The sequence below is a fragment of the Ambystoma mexicanum genome, chromosome 1p (assembly GCF_040938575.1).
Source record: "Ambystoma mexicanum isolate Mex_15411 chromosome 1p, UKY_AmexF1_1, whole genome shotgun sequence".
NCBI lineage: Eukaryota > Metazoa > Chordata > Amphibia > Caudata > Ambystomatidae > Ambystoma > Ambystoma mexicanum.
The window spans coordinates 361,189,861-361,202,079 of NC_090921.1; the positions used below are offsets into that span (position 1 = coordinate 361,189,861).

The following is a 12,219-nucleotide window of genomic DNA, read 5'->3' on the forward strand; positions in this document are numbered from 1 at the left end:
GTATGGTCCCCCTGTATGTTTATTTCATTGGACAATGTCTTTGACTGAAATAAGGCAATAGGGCCATGGCTGAACCAAAAACAGAAAATGCTGGTGTGGGCCACTTTTTTGGCCAATGTGGACCAGCAGTTTGATGAGTTACATCGCTATGCAGCTAGTAGTTTTGACCAGTGTTACTGAATGAATATTCTTTAAAATGCACAATTTTCATCACATTTTATCAAAAAACTCCCCGTTGGGTTCTATTCAAACAGTGTCACAAAAGGAATGACTAGCCCTTTGCAACTGTGGGCCATTTTTTCATTAGTGGACAGTCACCCTTAAGTATGGACGAAAGGGGACGAGACGTTGGAGTACATTAATTACAGGATTCACATGAAGATGTATTGGGCTGCAATAACATTGACATAACATTGTGAGTCAAGAGTTGGTGACAGCATGGACAAAGCCTGGTATACATTTCAAATGAACGGTGATTAAATTAACAATATGATAGCCTGGCATGGAAAACATCACACATCTTTGCATGTATTTATGTTTGGTATTTATAAAGCACGAATCTATCGAGATATCCTTAACATTGCCATAAGTAATGCCACTTTGCATTTGCACGGTGGTTGAGGTGTGATGTGCTGTCAATTCCTAGCGCTGAGAGTGTGGCTGGTCGGGTGCCCCGTTACCAGGTGGGAAGGCGGACATGTTGTGCTGCGGGATACGAGTCTGCATATGGGTTCAGCGGACAGCTGTTAAGTAAGGCCCATAAAAACTGACTGCAACTGATGGCGCTATGCTCGCACGTGCATTGCGCAACTTACCACGAACTGACTGCAACTGATGGCCCTATGCTCGCACGTGCATTGCGCAACTTACCACGAACTGACTGCAACTGATGGCCCTATGCTCGCACGTGCATTGCGCAACTTACCACGAACTGACTGCAACTGATTGCATTGCGCAACTTACCACGAACTGACTGCAACAGATGGCCCTATGCTCACACGTGCATTGTGCAACTTACCACTTGATGGGCTAGCAAGCATCATATGAGGAGACAATACACCAATAGCCGTTGCATTGAATAATAGACACACCCAATTTAGACAGTACAATATTTTAATTAGGCCTTTAATGAAACATCCAGGCATCCAGGCCTGAGAGAATGCAGCATCATAGGCTGAGATGCATAACAGACATTACATTATAGTACGACAGGATAGAGAGTGAGATTACAATCATAATATTCTGCAAACACGTGGTCACTGAGTGTCTCTACAGGCTAGACTGCTGTTCAAGGCTAGTGATGTGAGACTCATACCGATATTAATTTCTCATCAACAGTAGTGGTGTCTTTTCCACAGTCTCAGCATTAGCATCAGACAATAGCAGCATCAGACACCACTTCACGCCATAATGGCATCACAGGATCTTTGGCACTGATGATGGGCTGTCGAATCTGTTTAAACAATCATTAGTGAAAGTTCAAGAGTCTGCATGCCAATGCACATTTGATTGGTCACTAGCAAAAAGGCCAACACATTGAACAGCTAAAAGCGGAAGGCATTTTTAACCACTTTCTTTATAAAGACGTGGCCGGTAAAGTCATTGGCAAGCCTTCTGTGTAGCCAAGGACGTGGACGTCTACAGTGTCGGCAACCCACTTTGCGGTAATGTGGCCACAGGTAAAGTGGTGCTAAAGTGGTTCAAAATTGAGGAAAACGGTAGATATTTTTGGGGATGGAACGTCATGCCAGATGTTTAGAATCTAAGTAAATGAGGAATCACATTAGTTGAACAGAGGAGACAGTACATTATATATATGAGCAGCACACCATGTGAGACAGAGAAGGAAGAAACAGTGAGGGAGCCGGGAACAAGATAGTAATACTGGAGTCAGAGGTTAGAGACAGAGAAAGATACGATGATAGTGAGCGGAAGACATGGCAAGGCTGAACGCTAGAGAGTGGATAACATTGAGAAACCGAGAAAGGGAGAAGTGGGAAGAGTGAGAGAAGAGATTAGAGGGATGAGAGTAAAACACACACAAACATTATGTATATAGTATAAATCAGGAGCTAGAGAGAGAGGGAGGAGAGGGGAAAAAGAGAGGGAAGAGAGTGGTGAGAAAGATAGAGCGATAAAGAGAGAGCGGGAAAGTGAGAGAAGGGAAGGGGGGAGAGCGGGAGTGGAGCTAGAGATAAAAAAAGATTGGGCGAGAGAGAGAGCGTGGGGAAGACAGCAAGGGCTATTTTCCAAAGCAAGATACAGTTTGGGGACAACTTATATTTTAGGCCCCTCTGGACCAAGCATTACATAAAATGTGTTAGTGCAACTATGGGATGTTTTGCAAAGTTGTTCCGATATTTTCTACACGGTGCAAAGTCCTAGGAGGGTCAAAAGTGCAAGTTTGTATTGCAACCCATTTGGGGCATTTTTGTCACTGGCCAGCACAAACCTGCTGAATGTAAAGTTCCCCAAATAAGTAAGGGACACCATGTTTGCCTTAAGTCTGTGATGTTTGCATAAACTATGAACTTGTGCCCAGTAATGTTCTAAATACTCATCATCATTCAACATAGATCCCATCCTCATCAGATAAAGAAATAAGCTGTTTTCACTAATAATTACAACTGAAATATTGCATCACGTGCTGCAAGAAAAGGGAAGGGAACTCGCTCTAAAATCTTTCACGTTCCCAGAAAAAGCTTGCGCTAAAAGGACATTAAAATTACAAATATTCAAAAGTGACAATTTTTCAGTCAAGCACCCGGAGCAGCTTGAACTCACTCAGGGGTCCCTCCCCACCTTGAACTCACTCTGTGTCCCTCCCCACCCGCTCATCAGCAACAATTTACCGCTAGATACACATCCATTCACTTTTCCTAATGGCGCAAATGCACCATAACTGGGGATTCTTGGACATTCTTCAAGCTATCTAACCTTAATGAACCAACAGCAATGCTTTGAAGTCTGGAATGTGTCAAACCCATAAATAAGTGTCCATACATCCCATGTTGGCAAGTATAAACCAGTAGTCTTTTTGGACTTCCGCCTTGTGGGTTAATATCATATCACCAGCAATCCCCAGTGCCATTGTAGCGCCATATACATGGTTACCCGTTTTTATCATCTCTCTTTCTCTTCATTGAAACCCATTTCTTGGTCTGTTGCGGTGCATGCATTTTTGGAAGGCCTCCATGCTGGCGCTGGTTGGACGTCGATTCCCCATTTCTCAGCTTACCATGAAGTCCTCTTTCTTGCTCTCATACCAGCTCCTCAGGCTCTTGTAAGGAACGAGGTCCCACGCGGGCTCAGGTCTCACAGAGATGTCTCACCGGGGACTTGCGCAGCACGACATGACTCCAGCCTCTCTACTCTCTGCTGCAAGCTCCGGACCTGCCCCTGGTGTCGCCTGGACATCACCTCCACCTGGTTTTTCAGCTGCCGCAGCTGGTGGGCCTGTTTCCTCTGGGAATTCTTGTAGGCTGAAACCAGGTTGCTAGAAAATAACAACAGGACATGTTTCATGGTCTTTCAATAAATCTGTCAGGCGTTCCTGGGGACAAGGCCATTCCTGAGAAGTTGGGCCTTGCTGAGTTCTGCCCTTGCATTTCATGGGAAACTTTCAAACCTACCCCTCAACCAGCCCAGATTGGACCGTCTAGCCCATAATGGCCAGCCAGCTGTTGGGGTGTTGGGGTGCTGCTCTTACTGTTCCCCGTACCTGCTTCCCTTTCCAGAGCGCTCGTCTATCTGGAATCATCAACATTTGCCTTGACACCACTCCCACACAAAGCCCACTCTTCATGTTGCAGTATCCTGGCCTAGATGAGCCCAATTACTTTGTCCTGGGAGTGGGAGAGACAATAGGAGCAACTGTATGCAAGATCAGTGCAGTATGCATGCTCTGCTATAGAACATTTAATCAAATCAAAAAGGGGAAAAGGCCTAGTGTGGGGTGAAGTGTATGCTCTGGGTCCGAATTAAATTCCACTGTGAATCAAGAATACATCGAATGAATATATGTTTCCCTCACTCTGTGCCAGCGTACCCTCAATGAGACAACCAGTGGAGCACTTTAAAAAAGTACCAGGAAGTCTAGTGTGTCATAAATGTGGGCCAACAAAACAATTCTAGGAGACCACCGGCAGAGGGGCACAGTGGATGCCACTGTATCTCTAAAATATAAAGCCTGGTCTCTTTGTAAGCGGGCAGTTGGCATTCTGCTGTTAAAATATTTGCACTTTCTTATTAAAAGTACTGCTTGTTATCAAAACACGTTTGCCCACCTTAACTTGCCCGCTTTGCCCTGGCAGGGCGCACAATAAGGGCTCCAGTTCAGATACTGAAGTGGTAGTCATTTTAGATCCTACTTTAAGCATTAGGATGTACAATGATACTTTTTGGGGCCTTGCAAAGTGATGCGAATTATCAACATATGTAAGGGGGCAGGTAAACATGGATTTTCCTTTTAAAAGATGGAGCCTTTTTTGTGACGAATGCTGTTCTGTAGCTAGTTATTTAGTAAATGAATTCTATTTTCGTGTCTGCCCTTTCAGGATAATGAAACGGTGCCATTAGGGCACATCCTTGAATGCCCAGGGACGCTGCTGATGCCACTTATCCGAACCTACCAGTGGAGCAAAGCAGATAAGGAGGATAACCTCCTGTGCCGAGGCCATGCTTTTTTCCGGTGCCTGATTTTTGGGTTAAGCAGGTTTCCTAAGTCCAGAGGTACATGCAGCAGCACACATTATTACTTTTTTTTAAATGTGGGGTTTAATAGCGCCATACCCTACTTGGAGGTGCTTGGATGGAAAGGTGGAAGGGAAAACTGAGGTGGCAGAAGACACTGTATACTAGGAGGGCAGGGCATGCAACATTCGGAGCACGCTAGAGGCCACATTCATGGAAGACTAAAGTGCGCCCAAGGAGGTGAGAGGATGGGTGACGCAGGATGCAGTGCCGCCATTTTGTTGGGCGCAGTGTCGCAATCTTTAGTGCCGAAATGGTTAAGTCTGATGTGCGGGCAGGGTCTGGGATAGGCTCTGGTCAGAGCTGTGGTGGTGGCGAGGTTATGTGCAGAGTAGATTTGAGTCTGACTTTAGGGGTGCTGGTGGGTAGTAACACCAACAGGTGGTTTGGGAAAGTCCTGAGGAAGAGGTAGATTGTTATGGCATTGCAGAAGTGAGCATGATTCTTCAGGAGGCAAAGGCTTTCTGGAAGGTCAGTCCATAGTGTTCGCCCTGTGATACCCCATCTGCTGCCACCTTTGCAGACTCTGTTGCACACTGTCCCGATTGCTGCACTATTTGTCAACTAGAAGTACCTTGAGAAGAGGAAGCACTGGATTTCGTTAATAAAGTAGTTTGGCCTCTTCTCCCAAAAGGCGTACTACTTTGAAGTGTGCTGGCCCGACCCCTTGCATACATTACTATAAGAACACCTCCCGACTGCATTGCACAATGACGGGCCCTTACACAGCCCAAATTTTAACAGGACAGTACATTTAAAAAATACCATTTGTATCACTGTTTGAGGGACAGCAAAGCAAGAAATGGCCTTCACAAGCATTGTGCATGCTTTTCATTTCTGGACATTTGAAAGCGTATCACAATTGCGAATTTGGGATGCTCTTTAAAAAGAAACACACTCTTTAACTCCCTGCATTCCGCAATGAGTAAGTACATTCAGAAGCCCTTTTGTGAATAGCACACAACATATTTTGGTGCAAGTGAAGGAAATGCGCTACCACTTCACTTGTTATGTTATGTTGAGTTTTTGCAAATCGAGCCCTATGTGTTTTGCTTGGAATCATGTTTAGTTCCTGTAGTATGCTGGGAATATTGGACCGATTTAAGGGAGTAAAATGGAGTAATAATTGCCTTATATAGAGCCTTGTCCATAGTTCAGTTCTTAATTTATCTTTGGATGATGCAGAAACAGATCCCAGTGACCCCTTGGGGTGGTTCTACATATCCCCCATCCAGGATTTCAGGCCACGCAATTCAAGATGCTCAAGAAGAACCGGTGACTGTCTGCTCCCTAACTGAGGATATCAGGAAATATTGTGCTGCACTTGGGCACCAGGTATCCCTGCTGCCGCCATAGTGTTTTTCTGACCTTTTTACAGCAGATACAGAAAGTAAGGGAGGGGGGCTTGTCAAATACAGACTTTAAACCTACCAATGCCTTGTAGTGACTGGACAGTAGGTGCCTGTGCTGTTTTTGTGTCTGCCTATTCATACAGAAGACAGCGACAACATAGCAACTTGATCTTTGTCAAAAGGAGACTGCTAGCCTATAGACATGACCCTCCTAACGGGTGAGCCGGGCCGGAAACAATGCAGGTATAAATGCTGGTGCTACCGGCTCCTGCATTTTTTCCAGATTGGCTCGCTCTGAGTCTGCCGGTAGGGGTAGTGAACTACCGGCAGGCCTGATCTGCAGGAGTTCAGGCCCCGACCGGCAGAGAAATGACTGAATCACCAGCAGCGTTAACAACAGTGCTGGTGATTCAGTAGTTCCCATCCCATGGAGACCTATGGGACTCCATGGGATGGGAACTGGGAACTTGCCGCTGTTGCCTGCACCTGTAATATCCCGGAAACACTTGGATATCGGGCGCTGGTAAAGCTAAGGCGAGTTTATCGGTAACCCGCGGGTGGTAAAGGTGGGTTACCGGCAAACTCGTGATGAGGGCCTATAGTCTTGCACTTACCGGACTCTATCCCTGTTACACAAATGTCTGCCTGCTGCTTCCTTCTGAGTGTAATGCCCGGGCATTATGTGATTTGTGTCTGCCTGAGCCCATTTGGGTCTCTAACTATGCCTGACCACCATGGACCTGATTCTTAAAGATGTGTACTGGAGCACATCAGGAAATGGCCAAGCATCTCAGATTTGCGCCGGCTTCTTTATAAAGTATTCAGAAAGCCACCAACTGGAGCTAATGTGGAGCTGTCTGGCCCAGACGCTCATGTGCAAATGTGAATTGTGCTCAGAGACTTCTCCAGATGTTCTCCAGTTGTAGGCTTTTGGAATCAGGTCTTAGGTAGCAGGAGCAAGTCTGAGATGCTCCAGGTATCTCCTGAATAGCTCCAATGCAAATCTTTTTGAATCGGGCCCCCATGTGTCTACAGTCCACTTAGGGCTTGTTCTTAGTCTATACCCTCCCTTAGGGCCCCATTCAGTACTGTGCTTGGCCATAGGCTTCCCCGCTCCATCCTGTATCTGCCTGCTCTCATTTACTGCAGCTGCGGAGACCACACGACCACCTAACTAAGGGAAACCCGAGAGTGCCTTGTATGTGCCATTAGCAGTGATATGTATTGTTTTAGCATAATGCTAAGGGTGCTGTGAGACTGCCTCTAAGCAATTGTATGCTCTACAGGGGATTGAGGTGTGTGATGACATTAGGGGAAGTGAAATGGGGAGGATGTTGACAGCCCCAAGAGGGTATAACCCCTGTGCAAACCATAGGATTTTCTATAAAATGACTTTTCAGTTTTTTGCAGCTCTTTATGAAGATGGACTAAAGACAGAGGGTTGCCGAATGTGAGCTCCATTTGTTTGATCTTTGTGCATGGAATGATTTATTCAAATACATATATACCGCCTTGTGCAGAGGGTGGGTCTGCTTTGGAAAGCCGGCCTTGGGTATCTGGCAGGTTACTAAGGGCGCAGTCATGTTGTTAGGGCTCTGAATGTGTGTTCCAGGTAGAGTTTTGAACTCAACCTTTTGCTTAACTGGGCGCGGGTGCAGTGATTTCAGAACCAGTGTAATGTGGCCTGCCATTTACGGTCTTGGAAGACACCAGTACCGTAGTTCTGTACATTCTGTAGCTTGGCTAGTCTTGGGAAGTAGGTGCCATTGCTGCACTAGTGCCAGTTTGCGCTCACCCGTGGGGTCTCTTGCCAGGTGCGCCTAGCCACTAGGTGTGACTCCTGCATTGGCGTCTGTTTATGCCCCTTCCTCTGAATGTCATGCTATACTGTATTGGTCCAATGGGTGTTCCTACACTCGGTTATACACCAGAGGGTGACAAACAGTGGCCCCCACTTGCCATGGGAAAGCTGCAGGGACAAGTCCGTGTTTCTGAAGGTTTCAGACAATAATCTCGCTAGGCTCACCTGAAGCAGCTGCAGGGTGGTGTAAAGCCCTATACAATCATCCTGCATAATGAGACATAGATCCCTGCTATATTGGTGTGGGCGCCCTCTATTAGTATTCTATGTCATGCTGTACTAGACCGCTAGGTGTCGCTGCTACACTGGAAGCTGTCTATCCCCGCCCTTAACGTCTCCAGCACTGGAAGACACTGACCATTGACACCTTAATTCCTGGGTTGACTGATTTGGTATAAAGACAGTCACATGTGTCACCCACGTCCACCAGTTCTCCCTGGTTCAGCAGGTCTGAATGCAGTGTTCAGGAATAACGCATGTGGATTCGTATACTGGACCCCCATGACGGTTCTGCTGAATGCACACCCGCCATGATTGTGCAGCATACCAGAGGACATTCTGCATAACGACTGCCCCTGGGTGGTAGCGGTGCATAGTATAAATCAACATAACATAACCTGATGAAGTGCCCCATGGAAATCATTTGTGATGCCCCATGGATATCATTTGTGAGGCCATGTTGAGCCTCACAAATGATTTCCCTCGGGGATTGAGGCTGCGGAGTAACAGACATGTCAGCAAGGTAAATAATGGTATTTACCTTTGTTTCTTTCCGCTGTGTAGTCCCTGTTCACGGTGGAGAGTAAATCAGGATTAAGACGCAATTGGTGGTCCTCAGGAAGGATCCTACCTTACAGGGGATTTATTTGTTGCTCACTCTTTCAGAATCCACGGGGCGCAGAAGCAGTAGAGCTATTCGCCTACGATTCTCCTCCAATAGGAAAATCTGAATACTAGTGTCGCTTTTGCACACATGCATCAGCATCTACATCCATTACATTACATTTGTTAGGCGCACTATTGGCCCTCAGGCATAAAGGTGCAGACTTTATAAAAGACACCAAAGATGCAGAAGGAACAAAAAAGGAGGAAACCCCAAGAGGTGATAACTGGGTCCCTCGCATGAGAGCAAAGCAGGACATCGCATCAGAATTGAGGTATCCGGTTAAAGGATCGAATACAAAAGGATCGAATGCAAAAGGTGAGAGTCAATAGGATCGAAAACAAAAGGTTTGAATTTTTTTTTAATTATATATTTTTTGGGGGGTTTTGTTTAGGTAAAAAAGTGGTTTTTACCACAAAAACGGAGGTTGGGGGGACCACCCCCCACCCAAAAAAAAATATGTAAAAGAAGAAATATATATTTTTTCGAACCTTTTGTTTTTGGTCCTTTTGATTCGACCCTTTTGTCATTCGATCCTTTTGATTCGATACTTTGACCTATAACAAGAAATAATTAACTAAGAAACAGAGGGCCTCATTACGAGGTAGGTGGTAAGGGATTACCGGCACCGGTAAGGACACCAGTGCCGGTAATCCCTTACCACCCTATTCCGAGGTCCCTTAGCGGGTCCCTTCTTAAACGCCTGGTTTTACCAGGCGTTATGGAAGGGACCCGTTAAGGGACTTCAGAACTAATAACGGTACCGCAAATTGCGGTACCGTTATTAGCTCCATCCCCATTCCCATTGAGCCCTATGGGGGCTCGAATGAGAATGGGGAATGGTTCCCGGAATGGGGATTTACCGGGTCCTCCAAGGTTGGAATGACCCGGTAAGTCCCTATTTCGGGAACCCAGACCCGGAATGCGGTAAGGAAATGAGGCCCAGAGGAAATGAGGCCCAGAGTGGTGTAATTTCGGAGGCCTGGTTAAACCAGATCAGAATGGTATCAGGATAAAAGGCGAGTTTTCAGGTCTTTCTTTAATGCTTGGAGAGAATTATGGCTCCTTAGTCACAGGGAAGGCGCCTTCACATTAAACGCTCCTTTTTCTGCCTTTGAGGTCTTACATCTACGCTGTATAATCAGATTTAGATTTCCTGATCTGAGAGCTCGCTGATTACATTTCTCTTTTATATGATTTTGTAGATAAGCGGGCATTACTTGTAGCCTGCATTTAAATGTAAAACCAACACTCTAAAAGAGATCTGGGATTCAATGGGAAGCCAGTGAAGAGATCGCCTGGCCTCTGTTACATGGCTGCGCCTGGGAAGTCTGAGAACTACTCTGACCGGCCGGTTCTGAGCTACCTGCAGCCTAAGCAGTTCTTGCTGACTAATGCCTAGCAATAGACTGCAGCAATAATCCAGCTTTGCTCTGATTATTGCCCTGGCAATTGTCTCTGCACTTTCTTGAGAAATCATGGGCCTCAAGTGAGCCAGTAGTTTAACATAGTATATTACACCCGCCACTACTGTAGAGACATGAGCCTTCATACTCAGAGTCAGGTCCAGAGTTACCCCTAGAATTTTTGTTTTAGGTAGAGGAGAGATGTGGTCGTCTCCCAGTTTGAAAGAGTTACAGTCTTGATTTAGATTATTTAGTGCCTTAGAACTACCTACAATCAGTAACTCTGTCTTGCTTCGATTCAGGGCTAGGAAATTATCCAGCATCCACCTTTCGATCAGTGCGAAGATTCTATTTACCTCCAACTCATCTGTCTTTTGATGTCCAGTTAATGAGATGACACATTGGGTGTTATATGCATAGTTTGAGAATACGACCCTCTCTTCCTCTAGCATGAAGAAGAAGGGGGCCATAAATAGATCATAGAGGCAGAGCGACATGCTTGCCCCTTGTGAAACCCCGTACAGCACTGATAGTGGAGTGGCTTCAGCAGAGGCCGAGCAGATTCTGCTACTTCTGTGCTCCAGGAATGAGGCAACCCACTGGGCTGCCGAGTTAGAGAGGTTAGCTACCTCCTTTAATCTGGGAACAAGAATGGAGTGTTCAATTAAATCAAATGCCGCTGATTGATCTAATGAAATAATCAGGGACAAACCGCTTCTGTCCATTTCTCCCAAAATTTTAGTTTTCAGCTTCAGAAGAGCGGTTTCTGTCCCATATTCTTTTCAAAAGCCTGATTGTTTAGGATGGAGAATTGGATGTAACTCCAAATGCTCTGCCAACTGACCATAGGCCACCCTATCCAGAATTTTAAGTAAGAAGGGCGTGTTAGAAATGGGGCGAAAGTTGAGTGGATTATCCATTGCCAGACCTGGCTTCTTCAGAATTGGAGTAACCATCGTAGATTTTAGCTCATCTGGTTCGTTGCTTTCCTTCAGAGAGGTGTGCACACAGCTTCAATGAGACGTGGAGGGCATGTTTTTATAATCATAGAAGAGCAAGCATCTCCTCTACACTGTGGGGGTTTCATTTGCTCAATGATTGTTTTTAGCTCACTCACCGTTATGGGATGAAAGTTGAACTGAGGAACTGAAGGGTCATGACTGAACCCTTTGTTTGAATCCTCCTAAAAGGAATAGAGGAGTATTAATGTCTGTCTGCTTCTGACCTGACAATTTCATGCAGTGCCAAATCAGTGTGATCATCGGCTGGCAACCAGTTGCTTATTATAATCAAAGCAAACGCTCATAATGTTAAGGGGCCTAAATCTCAAAAATTTGTACTGAAGCAAATTGGGAGATGCCTGTGAGCTTCTAGGATTTGCACCTGCCACCTTATACCTGATTCTCAAAGGCTAAGGCCGGAGCAAATCTGAGATGTCTTGAGCAAATCTTTGCAGATCACATTTGCACATGAGCATCTGAAAGCTGCTCCGGGCATCTAAAGATTTCCTCGGGTTTTAAGCTTTGAGAATGAGATCCGATGCGCAGTGCCAACAGACTAAGCATTCCATGATGAGCATGACATCCATGATTCAATTTACTCAGCCATTCCATTCTACCAAGGCCTCACCTGTGAGCTCTAAAGAATTCATTGGTCAGCTGGATGGACTGACTTTTTCTGGCACTGTCTTCTCTCGTGGATTTTTCAAGTGCTGCCGAGAGGGCCTCAATCTGGGTCTGCAACTCTTCGCACCTGGAGCACCAAAAGAGGGTGAAATTAGGAATTAAGATTTTAGTGTGATTTGGGGTGGGGTGGGGCACGAGTTCAGATCTGAGAACCATCCACCTCAGAGAAAGAGTGTAGTAGCAAATAAATGTGAGCAGGTCGTATCTGACAGTGTTCTATGGGAAAGTAAAAGTCACTCACCCTATTGATTATAACACTTTTAGTCTATACTTCCCTTTT

General features: G+C 45.7%; 1 protein-coding gene across 2 annotated transcripts in view; it reads right to left on the reverse strand.

Annotated features, from left to right (window-relative positions):
• Positions 1-1,095: 1,095 nt before the first annotated feature.
• The window catches only part of USHBP1 (USH1 protein network component harmonin binding protein 1), a 289,807-nt gene continuing 278,683 nt past the window's right edge, over positions 1,096-12,219 (reverse strand). For both annotated transcript variants that reach the window (XM_069648861.1, XM_069648852.1), the window contains exons 15-16: positions 11,884-12,006; positions 1,096-3,496 (exon numbers count right to left, since the gene is read on the reverse strand). In XM_069648861.1, the coding sequence (XP_069504962.1) occupies positions 3,316-3,496; positions 11,884-12,006 (304 nt within the window). In that variant the 3' untranslated portion in view covers positions 1,096-3,315. The remainder of the gene's footprint in view (positions 3,497-11,883; positions 12,007-12,219) is intronic.